The sequence below is a fragment of the Mustela nivalis genome, assembly GCF_964662115.1.
Source record: "Mustela nivalis genome assembly, chromosome: 6".
Taxonomy (NCBI): Eukaryota; Metazoa; Chordata; class Mammalia; order Carnivora; family Mustelidae; genus Mustela; species Mustela nivalis.
The window spans coordinates 112813537-112840018 of record NC_139025.1 but is presented as its reverse complement, the minus strand read 5'-3'; the positions used below and the strand labels follow the sequence as shown (position 1 = coordinate 112840018).

The 26482-nt window shown below is 35.2% G+C and overlaps 1 protein-coding gene across 4 annotated transcripts in view; it reads left to right on the top strand.

Moving 5' to 3' along the window:
- LRRC49 (leucine rich repeat containing 49) overlaps positions 1-26482 on the top strand; it is a 160380-nt gene that overhangs the window by 96127 nt on the left and 37771 nt on the right. For all 4 annotated transcript variants that reach the window (XM_082733857.1, XM_082733856.1, XM_082733858.1 and 1 more), the window contains 3 exons: positions 2121-2268; positions 13726-13809; positions 18596-18759. In XM_082733857.1, coding sequence (XP_082589983.1) covers positions 2121-2268; positions 13726-13809; positions 18596-18759 — 396 coding nt within the window. The remainder of the gene's footprint in view (positions 1-2120; positions 2269-13725; positions 13810-18595; positions 18760-26482) is intronic.

The window sequence follows — 26482 nt, the reverse complement described above, 5'->3', positions numbered from 1 at the left end:
GTCATTTGCAGTGACATGGTTGGAGGTAGAGAGTATTATGCTAAACTAAATAAGTCAGTCAGGGAAAGACAAATACCATATGACTTCAGTCTTATGTGGAATTTAAGAAACAAAACAAATGTGTGAAGGGAAAAAAAGAGAGAGAGGCAAACCAAAAATAGAATTTCACTGGAGAGAACAAACTGATGGTTTCCAGAGGGGAAGGAGATGGGGAGGGTTGGTTAAGGAGTGCCCTTGTCATGATGAGCACAAGGTGATGTATGAAAGTGTTGAATCTCTATATTGTATACCTGGAACTAATATAACACTGTATGTAAACTAATTGGAATTAAAATAAAAATTTAACCTCCCCCCAAAAACTCTTACAACTCAAAAATAAGGAAACAACTCAATAAAAAAATGGGCACAAGAGCTGAAAATGCAAAGAAGATATACAGATGGCAAATATGCATATGAAAAAAATGTTCAACATCCTTTGACATTAGGGAATTGTATATTAAAACAATGAGACACCACTGTACAACTATCAGAATGACAATATGGAAAAAAAAACAACAACAACAACCTGACAAATACCAAATGCTCAAAGGAATATGGAGCTAGTAGGGATGCAAGATGTTATAGCCACATTGGAAGTTTGGTAGTTTCTCACAAAGCTAAACATAGTCTTACAATATAATCCAGCAATTGCAATCTTAAGTATTTACCCAATTGAGCTGAAACTTATGTTCACACAAAAAAGATGCAGATAAATATTTATAGCAGCATTATTCATAATCACTAAAATCTGGAAGCAACCAAGATGTCTTCAGTAGGTGAATGGGTAAACAAACTGTGGTACATGCAGACAATGGAATATCACTCAGTGATAAAAAGAGAGTGTGCACTCTGAAGACAACAGAAAGACATGGGAGAACTTTAAATGCATATTGCTATGTAACAGAAGTCAGTGTGAAAAGGCTACTTCTATATGATTCCAGCTGTATGACATTCTGGAGAAGGCAAAATTATGAAGACAGTGAAAAGATGAGTGGTTTCTAGAGATTAAGGGAGAGAAAAGGAGCGTTGAATAGGATTATTATTACATATTTATAATTACATAATATATTATTAATAAAATATTATTAGGGTCATGGCGCTATTGTGTATGATACTTACGCATTAGTTAAAACCTGCAGAACTTTGCAGCACAGTATAAATCTTAATGTATGCAAATTAAAATATTTAGGCAGTTAGAGGATCCCAGGAAGGAATGAATATAGACTATGACAATAAAAGCTAACTAATATTTCACCTGTATGAAACAACCCCGCTGGAGGGGTAGCAGGAGGGAAGGTGCTGACCCAAGTAACTTTGAAATGAATGTGTAAGACTAAATACTAAAGGAATTACACATAATGGTTGTATTTAATAAAGCTGTTTCCAATGGGGATTCAGGTTGAATATTTTGATACCACTATGCATATATTCTAGAATTGAATAGTTAAGTAAATGGACGAAAGCTGGTATAAGTCAGATTTCTCCTTATTGGATTAGGAATTTACAGATATGCAAGGGAAAGAGGCTGGAAGGATCCTTTTGATGATAGATTAGAGTTGGGCAATATCAGTGTGAATTCATGTTCAGCTTAATGGAGACATAGATGGTTATTACATATTATAGATAATATATATACACACAGGTCAGTTATACACACATGCATTTCCTTGCTTTGTTTGCAGAAGGTATGAAAAAAAAATACAATGACCCAGTGTTGAAAAGTATACCAAGCCACCAGATCTTTGGTTCCAGACCATTCTCCAATTAAAGGAGAAATGTCTGATTTTAGGACTGGGACAGGAAATATATGAGTCTAGAGAATCTTATAGTGCTGGAAAGTAAGGAATGAATGAATTACCTTTAAATTATTTGTAAATAATTATAACTTAATTGTAAAAAATGTACAATATTGCTACACGGTGTTAATAATAGGGAAAACTGGGTGCAGAGTATGTGGGAACTACGCTCTCTTAATTTTTCTGTAAATCTAAAACTATTCTAAAATGATAATGTATATCAAATAAATGAAAGTACTATTGGAAGGTCTCACAATAACCTGGTGGTTTCTGTCTCTCCTGCAGCTTTGAAAGTGTGTGCTGCCTTGCTGACTCTTCTTCTCTCTCAGACATCACTTTTGATGGCAATCCAATAGCTCAAGAGTCATGGTACAAACATACAATCCTTCAGAATATGATGCAGCTGCGCCAGCTAGATATGAAGAGAGTCACGGTGAGAACTCTTTGGAAGTACTTTCCATAGTGTCTTCATACTGTGGATTAAGAGACTGGGGTGCACATTCTTTGCTTGAAATGCTTCTTAGTTTTAATAAACTGTGGATTATCGTGACTATATAATTCATAACTATAATTACAAATCTTTAACCACCTGTCCCTCATTCCCAATTTCATGGAATAGGGCTGTTAAATAACAAAAACAATTCAACAGACAAATTTAAAAGATCTAATTAGCGTTATTAATCAATTCATGAATTGGACAGCATTCTGTCTAGCAAGTGGAGGGGAGCTCCCAGTGACTACAGAAAAAGAAAGGTTTTTAAAGGTAGAGAGGGAGTGGAAAAAAGGAAATTATTAGCAAAGGATCCATGGTTTTAGGCAAGGTCACCCTTCTAAAGGGAAGGGAAGGGGCCTATCGGTAAATTTCCTAGTCCTGACCAGGAAATACACAGGTTGACTGGTTACAGATTATATTTCTGGGGGGTCTAAACTGTAGTTAAGTTAGGTAACAACTCTTGGTTTACTGGCTTGTGACCTTAACTTAAGTGATGCCATTTTGGGTCTGTGGTTTCCTTTTTAACAGGTTTTTAAAAAAAAAAATTAAATTCATTAGTCATCATGATTGTTTAAAGTAACCATCACAGTTGTTTTTCATTCTGGCTAATACCCAACTAAAAATTTATTTTAGAATGGATGAGTAAAAATGACATTCATTAAGTTACATAATGTAATGTTTCTGCACATGGGTGCCAAAGCCAGACTGCTTGAATCGCTATCCTGGTTTGACCAGTTTCTGGCCAAATGACCTTCAGGAATTCACTTGACCTTTCTGTATCTCATTTTCCTTAAAGTAAAATGGGGGGTAGACAGTCATAATTACATCACAGAGTTGTTGTCAAGATAACATAAAGCATTAAACCTTAGAACAATGTGAGGCTCAGAGGAAGTGTCACGTGGAGCTGTTGTGTTGTTATTGACGCCATACCTCTCAGAAGAGTGCTTGTTTATTCATTCGATCTGCATGTTAGATGTTTTGTATACTTCGATGTTTTAATGATTCCTGATCTACGCAAAATGCTTTATATGCACCTTTTAGTTGTACAGTGCACATTTGCATTTTATAGGCTTCAAGAAGTTCTGTAAGAAAGAAATTTGCCTTAATTTTCATTGCATATATCAGATTTATTTCAATATTTTGCTATCTCAGATATTACTCATTAATGATCTCAGTTGGATAATCTCAGAGCTAGAAATATATCCTAAACCTCCACTTGTCTTCTGACTTCTAGACCCTGCTAATGTTGATGTGGATTCTGTGTGGTCAGTTAAGTTTATTTAATTGCCAATTAATTGACTCCTTGCCTATAGCCATTTTCACAATGTGTGCATTTACATTTCTGTCTCAGGAATATCATGGACATCTCAGGTGACAGGGAGAGGTAGTTACAAGTATTGATGAATTTGTTAATGCCAGGGATCTTCTGGGGGCTCTGCTTCTTTTTGTTCTAGCATGGAGAAACAGTTCTTTGTCTTTAGCTTGTTCAGATCTATCCTGTAAACTCTGTTTCATACTTTCACCCTTATCTCCATGTGTTTCTTCTTTTTTTTTTTTTCCAATGATTTTATTATTTGTGAGAAAGAGAGAGAACATGAGCAGGGGGAGCAGAAGGCAGAGGGAGAAATAGATTCCCCACTGAGCAGGGAGCCCGATGTGGGGCTTAGGCCCAGGACCCTGGGATCACATTCTGAGCCAAAGGCAGACACTTAACTGAGCCACACACACATCCCTCCATGTGTCTCTTAATTGAGCATCTTTGGTACTTAACAATTACTCTTCCTGGTGAGGTTGAGGTGGGTGGGGTAAGAAATGAAGCTGACTCATTTATATAAGTTAGTACTTAATTATATATTGTGTTTCCCATAGTGAACTTATATGTCAGTCTTCCCCACCCAACTGATGTATACAATCCTTACAGGCAGAAACCATTCTTTTTCCTTTCCTGATATATACCGAGGTCCTAAATATGTTTATTTCCTTTCCTTCCGTATCTCACACAGTGCTGAGAATGTAGTAATGTTCATTAAAGTCTTAATTGAATGAGATTTATATACTTTCATGCCTGAAATAAAGGAGAGTGGTGCTATATGTAATCATTTTCTTTGTACATTCCATGAGTTGTGTTTGCCTGGTGAGGAAATGAGAGAAAATCACCTGGGATGGGAGCAGGGCCAGCTGTTCTGCTAAAAATCCCTGTACATCTGCTCCTTCACAGCTTAATTTGAGAAATTAAAAAAAATTAATGTCTTACTAAAAGCTTTACTTGAGATATAATGGGCATAAAATTAATTGTACTTATTAACTGTACAGGTTGATAAATTTCAATATGTGATCACCTATGAAACATCACCACAATCAAGCTTTTTCATAATCCACTACCCAAAGTTTCCTCATGCTACTTTGTTATCCCTCCTTTCCATCCCTCCCCACCCAACCCCCATTGCCAAGCAACCACTGATTTACTTTTTGTTATTATAGGTTAGTTTCCGTTTTCTAGAATTAATGGAAACAATTTCAAAGTCATAGGAAAGTTGTAAGTACAGTAGCAAAAACTTTTCTTGGGGCGCCTGGGTGGCTCAGTGGGTTAAAGCCTCTGCCTTCGGCTCAGGTCATGATCTCAGCCCCACATCGGGCTCTCTGCTCAGAGGGGAGCCTGCTTCCCCCTCTCTCTCTGCCTGCCTCTCTGCCTGCTTGTGATCTCTGTCTGTCAAAAAAAAAAAAAAAAAAAACCAAGTAAAATCTTAAAAAAAAAACAACTTTTTTCTTGAACTATTTGAGAATAAGCTGCTGATTAGATAACCCAACAATCCTGAACACTTTAGTGTGTGTTTTTGGCAAGCAAAGACATTCTCCTGTATAAATGCAATATAACCAATGAAATTAGGAAGTAAACACTGAATAATTATTAGTGTCTAATTCTCACACCACTCTCAAATTTTACTGGTGGTGTCAATAATTTCTGTGTAGTGAAATGATCCAGTTTGGAATTATATATTACATATGGTGCATTTGGTAATCAGATTTCCCTCATCACTGTTTTTCAGGAACGGTTTCTTAGTCTTTTTTTTTGCCTTTCATGACTCTAACATTTATGAAGATTACAGGTCAGTTTGTAGAATGGCACTCAATTCAGGCTTTCCTCGCAATCAACTTTTATAGATTTTTGCATAAATAACACAGAAATGATTTTGATTTTTCTTGTTGCATCCTACCAAATGGTATACAATTTCTCTTTATCCTTTTATTGATGTTGGCCACTTTAATTACAATGGTGTCTGCCAGCCTTCTCTATGTAAAGTTATTCTCTTTCCCTTTGTAATCCCGTTCCTCATAAAAATTTCAGTTTTTTCATTTATTCATATTAGTATGAGCTCATAGTATTTAGTCTTACCTTTTATTTGTTACTTTTTAGTGACTTTAGTGTAGAAACAGCATACCTTTTTTCTCAGTAGCTTTTTTAAAAAATATTTTATTTATTTATTTGAGAGAGGGAGAGACATTGAGAGAGAGTGTGCATGAAAGAGGGAGAGAGACAAGGAGACTCTGGTAAGCATGGAGCCTGACATGGGGCTTGATTCCACGACCTGAGATCATGACCTGAGCTGAAATCAAGAGTTGAATGCTTAACTGACTGAGCCACTCAGATGCCCTAAAACAGTATACCTTTTAAAAGACTTTCTGTTGGGGTGCCTGGGTGGCTCAGTGGGTTAAAGCCTCTGCCTTCAGCTCAGGTCTTGATCCCAGCTGGGATCAGGGCTCTGATCAGCAGGGCTCTGCTCAGCACATCAGGGCTCTGCTCATCAGGGAGCCTGCTCCCCCACCCCCCTCTGCCTACCTCTCTGCCTACTTGTGATCTCTGCCTGTCAAATAAATAAATAAAATCTTCAAAAAAATTAAAAAAAAAAAAGACTTTCTGTTAACAGAGTTGACAAACAAATGGCACATGTTCTGGCCATGTGTTTTCGTGAACAAAGTTTATTGGAACACAGCTGTGTCCGTTCATTAATATGTTATCTCCATATGCTTTGATTCTACAGTGGCGGAATTCAGTAGTTGCTAGAAGAAACTATATGGCCTCTAAGTCTAAAATATTTACCATCTGGCTAGAAAAATTTGCTGACACCAGTTCTATACCAATTTTTTTCTCTTTAAAAAAGACATCTTGATTAATTTTTATGTAATTTACCATATAAATATTCTAGCTGGGGTGGATTATACAAATACTGAATGAACCTCTGTGCACTAGAGCTATGTGCTGAGGACTCTGTGAACTCGGGCACTGTGGAATATTTACAGCTTTCAAGGGAAACGCAGTGATATTTGAGATCTTTGAGACACTGAGAAGACTATGAGCTCAAGGTTATTTGCCATTTCAACACGAGGTCACACTATATTTACCTCTGTGGCATCGTATTTTTGCAAAGTGGTGGTTTTGCTAAACAAAATACTATGCCCAAATCAGTATGGAACAGGAAATGAGGTGTGCCAATGTGCAGTCTAAATACAACATTTGAGAAGTTGTGTAATGTCCTACAGATATACAGATTTCATTGGTAAGCAGTTGTGGTTCTTTAAGAATGGTGTACTTTTTCTTTCAAATTATGTGTATCGTTTTTTCAAATGGCTGCTAAGTTGCTGGAACGTGAACGACTTAATAAGTTGTTCACTAACTACTGAGTAAACAGAGCTATTAACACATTTCTTTTGACTTAGAAACACCTGAAAAAATTCCTGGCCATTCTTAGTTACATTGAACTGAAAAGTTCCTATACTGGGATCTGTATTAGACACTAGATCAGAACTAGAACTAGATTAGACAAGATCAGAATCATAATTCATGCCCTCAAGTTACTCACTGTCTAGTGCAGACAGGTTATAATGCAAAATGCCAAGCTAGAGAAGATCAGTTATTATATGTGTGTACACACACTCACACACACTTACACACGTGCACGTGCACACATACACAGCACAGTAACATTGAAAGGTAAAGCACCCCTGTGTCCACCAGAAAAATAGGAAAAGTTCCAAAGGAGAAAATACTTGACTTGGGCTTGAAGAGTGCTTATGAAGGAGGATATATCTGTGGCAAGTGTTCCAGGGAGAATGAAGGCATGCGCAATGCAGAGATGTGAGGGGATATAGCAAATGTAGCAATTCAACATGGCTGAGCACTGAGTAAACATGGAGGAAAGTAGCAGGAGCAAAGGGCATCTGACAGGCAAGGCCTAGACCATGAAGGGCTTTTTCTGTCATAATGAGGAGTTTGGCTTTTTGTCTTGGACATAATGGGAAGCCCTTGAAGAGTTTAAGGTGGTTAAATTATATTCGCCTATTAAAGAGATTGTCTATCTAGAGAGGAGCCCAGGGGATGAATTGGGGAGGATAGGATGGGTGAGATGAGAAGCAGGGGGATTAGTTAGAATGAGAGCTTTGGGGGGAGGGGATGGCCTGATCCAGAGGAATGACAAAGGATAATATGAGGCCAAGAGAGAGAATATAAGTTTATGGCCTCTATTCCCATTTTGCTTTTGTTATCTCTGTTAAGAAAGTATAGAAATAAATATTAAGATAAAGAAGGTGAAGCCTAGGATAGGTGAATAGGTAAGTTGAATCTAGAGTAGGGACTGGCAAACTTGATCTGTAAAGGGTCTGATAGTAAATATTTTAGGCTGTGGGGTCTATACAGACTCTGTTGAAAACTACTGACCTCACTGTAGCGTGAAAGAAGGCATAGGCACTATATAAATGAATAAGCGTGGCTCTATTCCAATAACACTTTATTTACAAAATTAGGTGACGGACTGGATTGGCTTGTAGACGAGTTTGCCAGTCCTTGATCTACAGCACTGAGTAAACATAGTGAATAAATTGCTAGACCTTTGAAAGTTTTATCAGAGAAGCAGTGTAGAATAGTAGAGTAGCTGCAAGGTAAGATCAACTAATCTGTCTTTTTATCATAGAAGGAAAGAATATAAATTTCACAAATTCTGACAGTAAACTTGATGCTGAGTATGAAAGAAATCGAAATTGGATTATTAGAGGAGTTGTGAATACTAAGGGAATTTGTCACTAGGAGGCAGCATGAGTTCACTAAAAACGATTCATGCCAGACAAAATTAATTTTCTGTTTTAGCTATTGTAAGTAGGCTCTCTTGGAGGAGTGTCAGGGATAGTGTTTTGGTATTTAAGCAGAGCTTTTGACAAGGTCTTTCATGATACTGCTTTGAGTAAGTTGTATGATAACATCGTTAAGTGAATTTGTGATTGGAGCCTTCCTACAGCATAGAAGTAATGGATTCATAATCACCAGCTTCTAGAAAAATCTGTACTGGCATGCCTTGAGGCTTTTTCTTTGAGCCTCTTTGATTCAAAGTTTTTGTTAGTGACGGAATGAGAATATTTCTGTTATTCTGATACAATATGTGATTGACAGCAACTCGAGAACTTGGGGATCCTGATAAACTGGCTAATCAAAACGGAATCCCAAAGTAGCTCAGTGATCTACAGCAGGGTTTGGCAAACTATAGCCAGTGGGCTAGATCCATCCTGCAGACTGTTTTGGAACAAGAGAAGAATGGTTTATTTGTTTTTAAAGCATTGTATTAAGAAAGTAAAGAACAGAAAAACAACATGTGACAGATCTTTTGTGGTTCACAGAGCCTCAAGTATTTACTATTTGGCCCTTTATAGAAAAAAATTTGCTGACCTCTAGTGTAGAAAAAAAAAAGCAGAATTTAGCAAGATAAAAATAGATACATTGAAAATCCTGGACTTTACTCCATGACAAACAATTCTCAGCACAAATGCAAATTTATGTGAGATGAGATTTAGCAAATTAAGTTCAGATTGATTTAATTGTGAGATGGGATTGTTAGAAGTTAAATAATTTAAAACAATCTTACCAAAATAGAGAATTCAGAAAAGTTGAGATGGTAGTCCCCATTGTTTTCTTCGATGATCAGATTATACCTGAACTATTAGTTTCAGAGGAGTGATAACAAACTGACGTATTTCCAGAGAAGCTGGCACAATTCGTTGACAGAGAAGACATAAGGAAGATACTGCAGTGGTCTTCAAATATATTCACAACTGTCTGTAAAAAAAAGAGAACAGACACTGTATAGACAATTGTAGGATAGAGAATATACATTGTATAGACAATTCTAGGGTAGGCACAATTTTTTCCTTTTAATTTCTGAGGCAGTATTTTGCTAAACAGGCACTATTCTCAGAATTCTGAAACAGGCACAATTTCACAATTTCTAATGTTTTCACTTGAGACACAAAATTAGCTGGCTTAATATGACCATGTTTACCATTTGCCCTCCAAAAATTGGAACAGTCTGAGACAGACATGAGTTTTCTATGGTGGGAGCTGTTACTAACGTTAGCTGTTACATTTTGATCATCCTCTTTTTGTCAGGTGGGAGGATTCTTTTCCCCTCCCCTTTGAACTTAAGTGTAGCCATGCAACGTGCTTTGACCAATGAAATGTGAGCAGAAGTAATGTTTGTAGTTTTCAGGCAGCAGCTTTTAAAAGCCAAAATGTGATTTTCACTGCTTTTCTTCTGTTGTGGTGGCCCTCATGGGAGCATGGATTGAGTTGAAGATGCCACCGGATCCCGGCACCCAGGAATACTTAGCACTGCAAGGAGGACAGTTGCAGGGTTCTTTGCATGATCAAGATGTAAACTTTTGTCGTAAGCTAGTGTAAATTTTGAAGTTATGGCAGCATAACCTAGCTTGTTCTGGCTTTTTACCCCCCCTAGTATTTAACAGCTAATATCCCCAGCCCAAGAGAAGTTAGGTAATATGGCTTCCAGCCTTTGCTCTGACATTAACTAGGACCTAGACAGATCAGTTTTATTTGTTAAAAAAAAAGACTGTTTGAATTAAAAATATGGACTGCCTCTTCTAGACAAAAACTCTGCTTTTAAAGTCTATTTTAATATTTGCTGTAGTCAGGGAAAATAATGTCTTTTATAACTAACCATCCTACGGTATATGGTTAAAAACCCACATTGCCATTTATTTTCTTTAATTTCACTTCATAAATTACTGCATACATTAGTACTATTATTATTTATTTGGAGAAAACCTTTTTCTCATATAAAATATGCATTTTGTAGAGCCTTAATAGTCTGCTAAGAGTATAATCTAAGTTATCAAACACCTATTAAATCACTGTACTTATTAATTATTTTGAAATCATTTCTACATTTTATCTTCATGAACAGACTAAAGTAAGAAAAAAAGATTTTATCCTAGATAGATCCTTTTGCTTTGCTATATAAAGAATATGGCTTTTATCCCAGAAATTGAACTATTATCATGAAGATGCCAGAAGTTTAGTTTTTTTCCTTCTTACCAACAGATTTATAGCTCATCTTTACAATTGGAGGTTTATTTTTGTTTCCAAGTTCAGTTACTCTATAATTATTTGGGCTGAAATATAGTCATTAGATGTATAAACTCCTTAAAACAATATTTGAGTTGATTTGGCATGTATCCAGTTTTCTTAGGTTTAGCCTTCCTTTTAAAGTCCTACTGCCTTTAATAGAAGCTCAAATTCTTTTTGGAAATCTGATGAAATCATCTCTCAAATATGTGTAGGACGTGATCCATACAGTTTCCAGTACTGTTTGAAATTGACTCTTTGAATAACCAATCTGTTTCTAGTTCACATTTTATAGATGAGTCAACAATCAAACATCGATATATTTTGCCTTTTAAAAAAATTTGTTCTGAAATAGGTTATACTTAATAGGTACCGAATCAGTACTTACTGAACAGAAGAGTTTAATATAGTTGTTATTCTAGCTATATTGTGAAGCTAGGAATCAAGCTTCTGAATGTTTTCTTGAGTTTGCCTCAGAAGCTCTACCTAGTCTTCAAACACCAAGAATAACTATTTTCCATATCATAAAAGATTTTTTTAAAAGGTTTTATTTATTTATTTGAGAGGGAGAGAATGAGAGAGAGAGAGAGGGAGCATGAGAGGGGGAAGTCAGAGGGAGAAGCAGACTCTCCGATGAGCAGGGAGCCCGATGCCTGACTCGATTCTGGGACTCCAGGGTCATGACCTGAGCTGGAGGCAGTCACTTAACTAACTGAGCCACCCAGGCGCCCTCGTAAAAGATTTTAAATTCACCACAAGTCACATTCATTTTCCATTCCCTTTAAAACAATTAAATCACAGCAGATTGCTATTGACTTTTTACCTTTCCTTTTATATCTTTCTAAAATCAGTTAAAATACATTTAAACTTGTTCTTATTATAAAAAATTCAAATTCCATTTCTCAGAAGCTATGGCTTCTGATCCCGATCCTGGCTTTGTCACTAGCTCTGTGACCTTGTATAAATTAATTAACCTTCTCAGAGTATTCAGTACCTCATTTCTAAAATTAGAGTCTTCCAGTGGGTGCATTTCTAGTTTTCTAACTTTTTGATAATTTCTCTTTGTGTATTTTTTATGTCCTTCTTTCATTTAGGCCTTTTCTTTGCTATCAGAAGTATTTATAATAGCTAACCCCTTAGAATACATTTTCATGGCCTCTTTGACCTTCCTTAATTCTAGCATGATAAATATACTGGTCAGGCTAGCTAGATTATGCTGTAGAAACAACTTCCCTGACCTCAGTGAATTAAAGCAATTAAGTTTATTTCATGTTCGTACTGCCTGTTTGCAGTATGTATGTATGTATTATGTGGTCTGGAAACTTTGCTCTGTGTTGTCTTCATTCTAGAACCAAGGCCTTCAAAGTACCCACCATGTGGAGCTTTGCAGATTCTGTAGCAGAGGTGAGAGAGAGAACAGCTATCCCATACGTTGTCTTTAAAAGCTTCCTTCCGAGTAAATTTCCCCCAGAAATAAACACATGTGATTTTGTTCATCTGACATTGGTTAAAGAAAATGACAGCACCTAACTGATAAGGGATAAGAATTGCTATCTAACAATATGGCCTGGATGTGGGAAGACACAGGAATATTTGATGAACAGCTGTCATGACTATATATTGTGTTTTAAATCAAATGCTGCCTTCTGATAGGGATGGAAATCAGTACCACACTTATGGAGGGCAATTTGTAAACATATCAAGATATGTTTACATATCTTGAAATATGTCTTCCATTTAATTTAGTGGTTCCAGTTTTAGGAAATTGTTGGACAGATATATGGAGATGTGCATTTAATAATCAATTCTTTAAATATATATTTATTGACTATCTGTAATGTGCCAGGAGGACATGGTCCATACCTTCAATGACTCCTGGGGTAGGAGAGGGGAGAGAGAGTAGCAGAGATTTAAATGAAACAGGTTAAGTGCTGTAGTGGGAAATTTAGGGTGCTATGAAAGCAAATGGGAGAAAGTCTTCTGGCCTGTTTTTCAGTTGCCTGATTCTCTCTTCAGCTGTGTACAATATGCTCTTCAGCTCCCCTCCATTAGATTTTTCATTTCGGTTTGTATAATTTTTCATTTCTGTAAGAGTTCTTCAAATGTGCTAGATTACTTTTTATGGTTTCTTATCTCTGAAGATATTTTCAAGCTCCATCTTTTAAGAAGGAATTGTTTTTCTCAAATTGCAACATCATTTTGAATACTTATAAATCCTTTTATATTAAAACTTAAAATTACATGTTTATAATTTACTAAAATTTTACTATCTTCAGGGGAAAAAAACATGATCCATACTATGTATACAGATTGCCGCTTGAAAAAATATGTTTATAGTGAATACTGTAAGGTGATACAGAAATGATAAGATGTGAGTTAGCATGTGGGAATCATGGCTGATTTTTAAAATTTTTTCTAAACTTTAATGTTATTTTATAGTTTTTAGAATCTAAGAAATTAGACTGGCCAAATCAACTTAAAAACAAAGTAAAAGTAATAATATTAATGGACATAATTTATTAATATCAATGGAGAGTTCTAAAAAGCTTTCATACTTATTTTAGTATTTAAAAAGCTCTGATTTCCATCCATAGGTCAAATAAAAGTTGTGAGAAGTATAATTCTTGTTGTTTTTATCATCATAGTAGAAAGTTTTTAAGTCTTTATATGTGGAAATGTAAGTACATGGTATACAAAGAAAAACTATGTAAACCTGCTCCCCCCTTGCTTCTTGCCCTTCTCATTCTGTTTTCTGTCTTGTATTAGCTACGTCCATCACACATCAAAAGTTGGGAGTAGAGTTAAGTATATACAGTTCTTTAGAGTTGGGAAGGAAAAAGAATAAAGAGGAAAAGACTAAATTTCTATGAGGGTATATTTTCCGTTAGCAAGTAGTATGCTTCTCACAAAGAAAACCAGACCGGTAGAACCAAAGAAATCATATAGAAGAGGTTATATACTTAATAATGCTTGTAAACATTTTTTGCTTTTAGGAAGAAGAAAGGCGTATCGCATCTGTTGTAGCCAAAAAGGAGGAAGAGAAGAAGCGGGAAAGTCATAAACAGTCCTTGCTTAAGGTACTTTTCCTAAAGTCTACATGCGTGTGCGTCCTAACCCTCACTGCCCTGAAACCGGCTTGCTTGTCAACTGGAAAAGCAGTTTCCCAACTTTGTAAAGTTTTCATTCCTATCGGTAGAATTTTTTTGTAAATAAATACCCTTATAATGTTTATAAGTTACCTATAAATAAGCCTGTACTTGAGAAATGCAACATAATGTGCATTATAAAACACATGCAAAAGCTACAGATTTTAAGGGGAAGAGATAAAAACTAAATAGAATACAAGTTACAGGGTTTTTTTTCTACACCAGTGCATCACCTTGTGTATCCTTGTGCCATGTCACTTCATTTTGGAGACCCCTATAATCGATCATAATTTACTGAGATATTTTAATGAGCTCTGATACACGGTTTTCTTTTTTAATAATTGCTTTTTAAATTAAAAAAACTATTAACTTCTCTTAAATAGAGGTGGTAAAGTTTTTTGAGGATTTAGGAAGTAAAATTTGTTTCAAACTAGTTTCAAATGATTTATCATATCATGATTGCTTTCCTTAGAATATTTTCTATTAAAATATTTTATACTTGCATCACAACTAAAATAAAGACAGCTTAAAGTTTATAGCTTGTATTATGCTCCTACTCTGTTCTAAAACTACGGATATCAGGCTGATTATCCTTACTCATTCTTGCCTTACGTAGATGCTTTTCTTTCTAAAATGAAAATGCCATTTAGAATTCAAAAGATGACTGGTAGGGATATAGTTGTACAAAATAAACTTAGGAAACAAGGGAACTTGTTGGGACAATGGAAATGTATATCTTGATAGGTGTATGGGTTACACCGGTGTATGCCTTCCTCACAACTAATCAAAGACTACTTGAATCTGTGTGCTTTATTCTATGAAAACTACTCCTAAATTAACAAAACAGAACAAAAAAACACTTGGTGCCAAGCCCTCTCAGCTTAAGACTACTACTTCAAAAGTATTTAGAACTCTTGATATTATGCTACAATTTTCTCATTTGCTATTATTTCTAACCTCTTGACTCCTCCCCAACTTTATCTGTTTTCCCCTCATCCCATTAATTAGACGTACCTAAGCCCCCTCTTGATATCTCTATCTTTACTGATTTAGCTGATAGAATTTTAGTCTTTTCTCTTTTGGAATATTTCTAAGGGTTGGTCAAAAACACACTTTGGTTTATAGGAAATATAGTTGTAGGTAAAATTTTTAAAATGTGTAGGTAGGAGCAAGATTTACCATTGACAAATAATACTATTGGTAAACTTCCTGAATGGTTCATTTAGAAAAAATAATAGAGTTGATTCTTGAACAATATGAGTTTGAACTACACAGCTCCACTTGTTACATGGATTTTTTCAATAAATACAGTACAGTACTGTAAGTGTATTTTCTCCTCACGATTTTCTCAACATTTTGTTTTCTCTAGCTTACTTTATTATATGAATACAGTATATAATGCATCTAACATACAAAATGTGTTAATCAAATGTTTATATCATTGGTAAAGCTTTTATTAGTCAATGGTAGGCTATCAGTAGTTAAGTTTTTGATAAGTCCAAAATTTTACACAGATTTGCAGCCCCCCTGAGCCAACCCCCATGTTATTCAGGAGTCCTCTGTATTTCTGATCTTACAGCTCCAGTACATAAGCTGCATAAGTGAATGAATGGCCAAATGAATAAAAATATATAAGTAAATAAACAGACTAAAGCTGTCAGACAAAAAGAACACTTTTGTATTGTATTTTAAAGCATGGAAAGGCAGAATAAACAAATTCCATTGGTTTAGCTTTAAAGATACCAGTATAAGTTGAGCCTGGTATAGGCAACAAATTGCTCTTGACTACACTTCTGCACTGAAATTTTTTTTCTTATATACCCAATTCAGGTGCTGTTCATGCTCAGCATTTTTGGAAATATGCCATTGAACATTTAGCCAACATGATTTGTACATGTTTGGAAAATTTGAAAACTTCAAAATATAGTGAATACTTCTCTTGAAGTCACTAAATAGGACTCTTTAATTATGAGGGTTATTTAGCTTTAAAATTTTTTAATTAGAGGAGAATCATGGGAAATCAAGAGACCTGGATTCTAGCCCTAGCCCAGATTCGAAATCCTGATACCGAAGATCATCAGCATTTGCTGGCTGTTGTTTCATTCGACAGCATGTCCTGATCATTAAGAAAAGTGGGTGGGTGGTTGCAAAGGGACCAGAAGAGTATCTTCTGTTGCTTTTCTGTCTTCCTGTTTTCCTTGCAACCTTGGAAATACGTGGAAGTGATAGTTACAGGCTCTACTGTGAGATATTGCTTGGACTATGAAGAGTAGACTCAAGTGGCAAAAGCTGCAAATTTGGAATCTTCTAAAATAATTGTCACCTTAACACAGACTTCACAATGTATTTTTACCTAGCTTTAGAAACATGACAATAACTGATATGCCAAATACATCCATGATCTTTGAGTGGAAGATTTTCTTCTGATACCCCCTTCTGCCTTGCTGAATCTGTAGCCTTTCTCTGGCTGCTGCTGCTGCTGCTGCCTTTTTTTTTTTTTTTTTTTTTTTTCTTCACCACAGATACCTAGAGCCCTTATGTGGTCCCCTGGTAAGCCAGTGACCAACCCTCATCTGACCCCAGGCTGTAATCCTATTTTAAAATATGTCTCCTCTTCCTGGCCTCAGTAAAAATATCCATTCTCTTAGTCAACCTGGTGTTGATCTAATTTCAATAAACCAAATAAAGGAAGCTTAAGTTTGAGGTGAGTATTGGAAAGTGTTTGTATTTTCAGAGTATCTTATAAATTTGCTAACAGACTCAGTGGTGTAAAGATATTGTGTATCTCTTTTTATAAGCACAACTATATCTCATTAAGAATATTTCTGCCAACTCCCAGTCAGCCAGAATACCAAATGCGTGGAGTCAACTTTATAGCCATCTGCCATTAACTTACTGCCCCTGACTCTTTCATAGTGGCCTGGTGCTGAGTAAAAGTGGCACTACTTGGGTTGAGAATTGGGTTGTACTATTTATCAATGAATACCTAAAATAGAGTTCCTTAAGGTTAGATGTTCTTTAGTGTAGATTTGGGAGAAAAATTTCTTACAGTAAAATAGCAGATTCTACTTGCTTTAGATAAGGAAGATCTACATAAAATGTCCAAAAGTCTCAGAAGTATATGCATATTAAGTATAACCCATGTAACGATATAGAGAAATTTGAAATAACAAGTAAGCAATAGAAAAGGAATCCATGCTAAAAACAGTTTTAAACACAGAACTTTAAAAAAATTTTAGTTTTAATTAAGCTTTGTCGTCACTTTTCATTCCTACCCAATGCAATTTTTCCTTGCTAGAATTTTAGGTTATCCAAATATAGGCAGAGAAATGGAACTAAAAATTTATTCTCCATGTATAAATGCACTGAAGAAACGGGCAAAGAATTTTCCTAACAGCCCTCCCTGATTCCCGAGGCAGTAGGTGTGGAGGGGTCAGTATCACACAGCTGATCTGTCATTGAATGGGTGCTCTCAGTACAGAGGGAAGGGAAGATGTTTATCCTCAGCACTGTGACCACACTGACATGCCATTTAAAGATGTTAACTCTTAATAATGGACACTTTGCCAGATTATTGATTATTTTCCTTATCAATTTATATAAGCTGAGCAGAAACATTTCAACCTTGTACATTTTCTTTCAGTACTCTTCATCTGCTTTTCTCAACAAGTTTCTGTGAGAGAATGGAGCCCCAGCACCCTGTCAGTGGTTCTCACAGCGAGGTCCAAGGAGCAGTAGCCTTAACAGCTGGGAGCTTTTAGAAATCCATGAGAGACTATGGACTCTGAAAAACAATCTGAGGGTTTTTAAGGGGCAGGAGGTGGGAGGAACCAGATGGTGGGTATTGGAGAGGGCATGGATTGCATGGAGCACTGGGTGTGGTGCAAAAACAATGAATACTATTATACTGAAAATAAATTTTAAAAATTAAAAAAGAATTTTTAAAAATAGCTGGTAATTGATGATTGAGAAAAAAAAAAAAGAAATGTAAATTCTCAAGCTCCACCTCAAACACAATAAATCAGGATGGGGTGAGAACTAGCAACTGGTGTTTTCATAAGTTCTCCAGGTAATTTGAGGCACACTAAAGTCTGAAAAACACTATCCCAAGGCACCCATTGCATGTAATAAATTAACTTCTTTGGTATTCATCTGGGATGCTACTAGTTGCCTAGAAATATTTCAACCTAGTACAATTTCTTTTAGTAGTCTGTATGTAATTTTAGTTTTCAGACCTTGTAATTCATGCTGTGAAGCGTGGAACATGGATCAATCCCTCTTCTTCTCCCCACCTCTCAACCAAGATTATTCCATCATACTAGTCTGAATTATTGGGTAGGAAAATTAAAATATTATTAGTTTTCTTCTTGCTATGTTTAAACACAAAGGCATATAAATTTCTTTCAAATTAAAATCTTAGATAACAGGTGTGAGAATTTCTGTCAAACTTTTAGATAGTGAATTTTCATTTTTTCAATGAGAATAATCATTGTTTGTGTGTGAATTTTTCTCTTTAAGTGTGATAGACCACTGTTAAGGTGTTTGAATGCACAGGGTAAATAAAGGCCACTTGTATTTTAGAGTACCTATTTGTAGCTGCTTTTAAGGAATATACGCCTTTTAAAAGTCTAAGTGGTATAAACAACAGGCTTCAGGGATACCATCCTGCTACAAAAATTGCATTATATAATTCTTGTCACACTGAACTTTTTCATAGGAGAAGAAAAGGTTAACAATTAACAACGTAGCTCGAAAGTGGGACTTGCAACAGAATCGAATACCCAATATTGCTCCAAATCAAGATAGAAAAGTTTCTGACTCTCCTCAGGACCCCTCTCAGCTCCATGGAAGCACCGTCTCCGCATTTCCAGAGGAAACAGGGTATGCAATGGTATTCTTTCCAGGTACTAGTGTCTTCGGAGAACCGAATTTGGAGCAGAAATGGGAAACCATTTCACATACAATTATTTAGAAATAGTTTTCTTAAGAAAACCTTCTGAGATTAGAAGTTTAAATTTAAAAGTGAAGACAGAAACGCTGGAAATATAAATTGACCCCTAATTAAAACACCCTTCCATGGTTTCCTATTTTTCAGAGAAAAAAAAATATCTAGATTATTTAACGTAGCCTAGGAGGATCTATTTCATCCCATCCCATCAGCCACTGTTGCCATGCTGCATCAGTGGCTTGCAGGTCAGTTACTCCCTACCTCAGAGCCTTTCTCCTGCAAACAGTCATCTTGTCCCTGCCGCTACTTTCCTCCCCTGCCCTAGCTGATGCCAGTCCGAAGGTCTCAAAGTTAAGCCTCACATCCTCTGAAAAGCCTTCCCCAACTACCTCTTGCAGACTTGGCTAGATCGGCTAGATCAAATACCTCTTATCTCTCAGTACTGTGGACTTCCCCTTCTCAGCACTTACCATAGCCATACTTAAATAACTAGTGGATAATTAGTTTCATATCTGTCTTCCCCACTGGAGTGTAAGCTTGAAGAGGAAAAGAATCCTGATTCTGTTTCTTGATTGTCTTGCTCTCTTTCATGTCCCCAGCAGCCAGCACAAAACTTTATTCCTAACTCGTAGTAATTAAGCAATTTTGGCATAAAATTTAAATAATTACTCTAGCTGGACTCTATACTATCTATCTATGCCAGTGGCTCACAGCCTCTTCTACAACGTATGTGTCGCATAATCTATAGCCCCTGGTTTATGAGAAAATCTGAGTACACTATGAAGATTTTACATCTTTCTCTTCCTCTTAAGAAAGCATATTGGAATCAAGAAAATGAGAGAGATAAAGCTTAAAAATGTATAGTTTATAATTTTAAAAACATATTAATTTATATATTTATATAATTTAAAACAAAATCTAAAAATCAAAGATAGAATGCATTTCAGTTTTGTTTCATTTGATGAAACTCCATTATCTAATGACCTTAACCAAATTCTGAAGCACACTTCATACTAAATGTAGCTTTTCTTTCAAGTTTTCAGATCATAGTTTTTAAACTTTTCATATTTAAAGAATGTCATGAAGAAAATAATGAGGCATTACACTAATAATTTGGAAGTTCTCTTGGAGTTAAAGAATGTGACATATATTTAGACAAATACACTTCAAAAATTTTCATTATAGGATTAATTTATATTGATCAGTGTACTTCCTTCAGCTCACTTGGGTATTGTATCCACATGTCAAACTTCTCAGCTCTTTCTTCTAGCTTCTTCTAGCTCTTGAGCTAGCAAAATAAAGTTAAAAGAAGAGAAATTTTAATTAAGTGATAATTTATATAACAAATATATATATTATTCTTATATTGCCCTAGAGCTTTATTTAATATCATTTTACGTGGTCAGAACTATAACACTTTAAAAAGTTAAAACTTTAAGCTCTGAGCTTTAGATTTATGAAATACTATACAAGTCAGTTTCTGACTGCTTTTTCTAAAAAACATTTTTCCTATCTTCCTTAAGAAGTTTTCTTACATCCAATCTTATCCAAATAATTTTATACATTATATTCTAAAATTTTAATAAGGTTTTAAAAGTTCATGCTTTCTACATCAACTTTATTTTTATACATAGTGTTAGGTAAGAGTCTAACTTGATTTTATTTCAGTTCAATTTGGTAATAGCATTTTTACTTAAAGTATTCTCTTTTTTAATGAGAATGTCATTTTCATCTTAAATTACATTCCTATAAATATTTGGATAGATTCTAGAGTATTTTTTAAGGATTTATTTATTGGAGAGAGAGAGAGAGCATGAGTGGGAGGGGCAGAGGGAGAGGGAGAATCTCAAGCAGACTTTATGCGAAGCACAGAGCTGGATGCAGGACTCAATTTCAGAACCTCGATATCATGACCCGAGCTGAAATTAAGAGCTGGATGCTCAACAAACTGAGTCACCCAGGCAACCCCATTTCTGGACTTTCTATTCCATTTCACTAATCTATTTATCCATTTTAATGACAATACCGAAACTGCTTGATTATAGTGGTTTCATAGTAAGTCTTAATATCTATGTAGGGGAAATCTGCTTTCATTATTCAAAGTTTTAATTCTCACACACTTGTTCTTCCATATGACCTTTAAAATCATTTCATCTACTGATACAACATTCTGCGTTAATTATACTTCAGTGAATAATTATTTAATTAAATGGAAATGCTAAGAATTATATCTAAATGACATTTAAGTTATTCATTTCAGAAGTATTGACATTCTTAAGATAATAAATCATCACTTTAAAAACCATGGTATATCTCCATTTTTTCAAGTCTTGTTTGATATCCAGAGGGAGCTAATTAGGGAAGTGTTGAAAGATTGAAGGAAAATTCTGAGGAACTAAATGAGGTTAGAGACCATGAAATTGCAGCAACTATAGTCATAATTGTTGAATGATATTCCAGGAGCACAGAGTAGGTATAACAGTAGAGAAGCTCTATGTTTGTTAAAGAGTAAGGAGGAAAAGGATCAAAGGTAAAGAATTAAAAATTCAACTAAAATGATAAAAGAAAGATATGATGGGTCATATGGTCTATGCTAGAATTTTAAAGTATTAAAAAATAGAAGGCTGCCATCAAAAGAAATGAAATCTTGCCATTTGCGAGGACGTGGATAAAACTAGAGGGTATCATGCTTAGCAAAATAAGTCAATCAAAGAAGGACAACTATCATATGATCTCCCTGATATGAGGAAGTGGAGATGCACCATGGGGGGTTAAGGGGTCAGGAGAAGAATAAATGAAACAAGATGGGATTGGGAGGGAGACAAACCATAAGTGACTCTTAATCTCACAAAACAAACTGAGGGTTGCTGGGGGGAGGGGAGTTGGGAGAAGGGGGGTGGGGTTATGGACATTGGGGAGGTTATGTGCTATGGTAAGTGCTGTGAACTGTGTAAACCTGGCGTTTCACAGACCTGTACCCCTGGGGATAAAAATATATGTTTATAAAAAATAAAAAAAGTTAAAAAAATAGAAGGCTGCCAACAAATGAGAAAATTTAGTATTTCTGAAACTGGAAGTCTAAATGAAGTTGAAGACGAGAAGCATATGAAGGAGTGAGTTGAAATAGTGGGTACTTATGATCAGAGTTAAGTTTTGGGAGTTAAAGATTTTGAAGGTGGAACGCATCTAAGAGCAATTTGGAGGCCATTATTGTGGCTGGTGTGGGTTGTTAGAGAAGAGTAGAAGTAAGAGTCATCAGAGAGAGATCATTTGAAGCTGTTATTGTAGATATTGAAGTTAGTGATGGTAGAGCTGGGTGTAGAACCTGGGGCCAGTGTATTCAGCAGTCATCGGCCTTCTGTCCTTCCAGCCTAAGTCATTCATTCTATGCTCTTGTTACAGGGCCATTCACTGTTCATGTCTTACTAGGGTTGACAGCTACAGTGAGTGCAGAAGTGTCTTTGTTTATTAATTGGCACTTTTACCTGGCAAAACGATCTCTGATAGGTATGGATTGTAGTTAATATGATCTTCTCAACACTTTGAACTTTTTAGGCAGCTTATGGCCAAAAATTCTGTGACCCTCTAAAATAATTTAAACTTATAGAGTCTTCACTTTTATGGTCTCAAAGCAAGCATTCAGTTCCAAAAGAAAGAGGAAGTATCTGTTAGTGAAAATTGTTATGCCTTGTAGTTACTGCCAAGAGTTTCAGAATTTTTATTAGAAGTTCCACAAAGTCAAAGGCCTTTTAAGCAAGAAGAACAAAGGAAGAGTTTGGGAGAGATGGGAAAAGTGATGTGTGGGTTCAGTGGAGAAGATGTTGAGAACAGTAATGAATCATTGGAAAGGGATCCACAATTTCTGGCAAAAGATTTATTTTTTAACTGATGTAAGTTCAAAGTGCCATGGAGACACCATTACATTATCTTGGTCTGATCCTTTTAATGACTTAAAACTATGACATCAAGGAGACAAAGATGATATTTGAAGCCAGAAAAGTAAAACTGTAAAGACAGCAAATTATTAGCAAAACGTTAATGCAAAATTATTAATAACTTCTGGTGGTAATAGAAAATTTCTTCAGCTTAGTTTCAATAGTCTGATTCATGTAAAATCTCTTACATCAGAAAGATAGAAATATTTCTAAAAGAGCTGATTATACCTTGTACGTGTATATACCAGGGACTCTTAGTGGAGTGTCCAGACTGACTTCTTGAATTTTTAAGTTCTTATTTTATACTTGAACTCTCCACACCATTTGACATAGATGACACTCTTCATCTTGAAAATCTCTTGGCATTGATTTTTCTGATAGCATATTCACCTGATTTTCCTTTTACTTATATGGCTGCTGTTTTTTGTTTGTTTGTTTGTTTGTTTGTTTGTTTAAATAATATCTTGCTAACTCCTTTTCAACCAAATCTCTAGCTGTATATTATGCTTTCTTTTATTGGTAACTTTTGTAATTTACTATAATTAAATCTCTATTTCTTGTTCCCTTGCGCAAGATGAGTCTACCTTTACTTCTCCCACATTTTTGCATTGCAACTTTCTCTGAGCTATATTTTTCTGGTTTTCCTAGTGATTTCTTTATTGAAGAGTTTATTAATTTCCATACACTTGTGAATTTTCCAGATTTCTCTCTGTTATAGATTTCTAGTTTTATTCATTGTTTTCAGAGATGTTTTATGTGAGACTTGCTTGTGGCTTAACATAGAGTCTATTCTGAAGAATGTTCCACACACACTTGAGAAGAACAAAAATTCTAATGTCATTGAGTAGAGTCTTCTATGTATGTTAGATCTAGTTGATTTATAGTGCTCTTGAAGTCCTCTATTTCCTTATTGATTTTTCTGTCTAGTTATTCTATCTATTATTGCAAGTAAGGTATTAAAATCTCCAACTATGATTGCAGAACTGTTGCTCCCTTCAATTCTGTCAGTTTTTGCTTTATATATTTTAGACGTTAAGTGCAGTATGTCTATAATTGTCACACATTCCTGATGGATTGACTCTTTTATCAATGTAAAATGTCCTTCTATGTCTCTTATAACATTATTTGACACAAAGTCTCTTTCGTCTGATATTAACAGCCACTCTAGCTCTTTTGGTTATCATTTGCATGGAATATCTTTCTCCATCCTTCCAATTTCAATCTGGTTGTGTCTTTTATTCTTGTAGACAGCATATAGTTGGGTCTTGTTTTTGAATCCATACTGCTAATAACCGCCTTTTAATTGGAGAATTTTATCTATCAAATAATAATAAGCACTTAATTCTGTCATTTTGCTCTTTGATTTCTGTCATATAAAGTTTTTGTTCCTCAATTCCTCTACTACTTTTTTTTGTGTTCAAGGACTTTTTAGTGTGCCATTGTGATTCTCTTCTCATTCCTTTTACTGTATCTACTTCTTAGCTATTGTCTCAGTTGTTACCCTGGGGATTACAGTTAGCATCTTAATTAATAATATAAGTTAATAATAATAATAGGTTTGCATTAAACCAAACTAGTTGCAATAATATATAAAAACTTTGCTCCTATATAGTTTCACTATGTTTATGTTATTATTGTTGCAAATTTCATCTTTATACATTATGTATACCTTAATATAGATTTATAATTATTATTTTATTCATTTATCTATTAAATCATATAGAGAAAAAGAAGATTTACCAGTCAAAAATAGTTATACTGGCTTTTATATTTACCTATGTAATTACCTTTCCTAGTATTCTTCATATGGCTTTGAGTTACTCTCTAGTGTCCTTTTATTCCAATCTAAGTGATAAGGTTAGCATTTCTTATAGGGCAGGTGTACTAGCAATGAACTCTCACAGCTTTTGTTTATCAGGGAATGTCTTAATTTTTCCATTTCAAAAAAGTGCAGCTTTGCTGGATACAGAATTTTTGGTTGCAAGTTTTTTCTTTCAGCACTATAAATATGGCATCTGGCTGTCTTCTGCCCTCCCTGGTTTCTGATGAGAAATTGGCTGTTGTTGTCACTTCTCCTTTGCTATTTCAAGATTCTCCTTGTCTTTGCCTTTCATCTATTGGAGATGACTGCTTACGAAAGAACTTAACAAAGCCCTTATTCCCCCAACTTTCCCTCAGGCTTTTTGCTCTGTCTGTTGTTTGTCTTATGTGGTGCACCTAATACACTTTCATGTTCAAATGTTTTCAACAAACGTCACCTAAGAAGCCACCACTGCCTACGGCAAGCTCTGAGGCATTTGAAACAAAGGCAGGCTCTTTAGTTGATCCTTTAGGGAACCACTAGACATGTCAAAACATACAACCCCAAGTTTTTGAGAATAAAGTATGTATTGCTCTTCTGGAACCTACACGAAGAAAATGGCTGCCATCTTCAAAACCACCACTGAGCTGGGGAATACGGGATGTTAACAGGGTAAGTCACAGTGTGCAGAACTTTCTTATTGAAATTTGGCATCTTTTTTCTTTGCTACACATTTCTCTGGTTGTCATAAATTTTTTGTTGGATTCCAGAGTTGTGAAAAAGTTGACTCTGACAGCTTTTGCTAGCATATTTATTGCTTTTGTGGAGGAAATGACCTGTAGAGTTCCCTATTCTACCATTTTCCCTGATTGGAACCCCAATTTTGCTATATTCTATGAGCTATACTTTCCCATTTCAATTTTAATATTATTTATTTCTTTTCTATAGCCATAACATTGTCAATTGCTAGTTTCTAAAATTGAAAACTGGTAACAGTGTTTAAGTTTCTGTGATTATGTAACTGTCTTACTTGAGCATTAAGTAGTATACTATAGTTATATTTCATTTTCTGTTTCCTAAACCATTCAAGGGAAATACTCTTAGCATCAAATTCAAATAGCTCCCTCTTCACCACACTTCAAAACATACTACACTTCAGTTTGCTTCCCATTTGAGCCATGCTTTTCTTACATAGTTTGTTTTTATCTGGAGTTTCAGATTGTCTGTCTGACTTTGTTTTTGTCTGGAATTTCAGATTGCCTGTCTCAGTTGCCTTTATTATTGTTGTTGTTGTTAGTTATTAAACAAAGAAATTTGTGCACCTTCTCGTTTATCTATTGGATGGAATTTATCCTTCTTGAAGCCTGCTATCTGCCTGACCTAATGTATTCTTATTATTTCCTTTTGGACCATTGTTTACAGTTTATTATTTTACTTTGTTTTATTTTATTTATTAGTTTACATCATATTACTAATAGCTTGTTCTTGCCTTGTATCTTTCTAATATCCTCAAGTACTTCTGTCCTCAGCCTTCTAGGTGGTAGAGTTACTCAGATTTTAGTCTTGAGCCTTCTTTTCACTCTCTGCTTTCCCCTCAAGCAATCTCATAATGTCTTTGCCCTTAAATAACGTTTGTATTTTGAAGATACCATATATATATATATATATATATATACCAATATATATACCTTCTTTTTTATGGTTTACCCATGTGGGTTGTATTTAAGCAAAAACAATCCTGTACTACATTGAGATTATTAAAAATCCTCCTATTTTGTCTTCCTAAAGATTTAAAATTTGGCTTTTCATATTTTAGTTTTTATTATACTTGGAATTGATTTTCAAGTTTGAGATTGAGGTCTAATTTGTTAGTTTTTCTCCTGTAGGAATAACCAGTTGCCCTACTGCTACATATTGAGT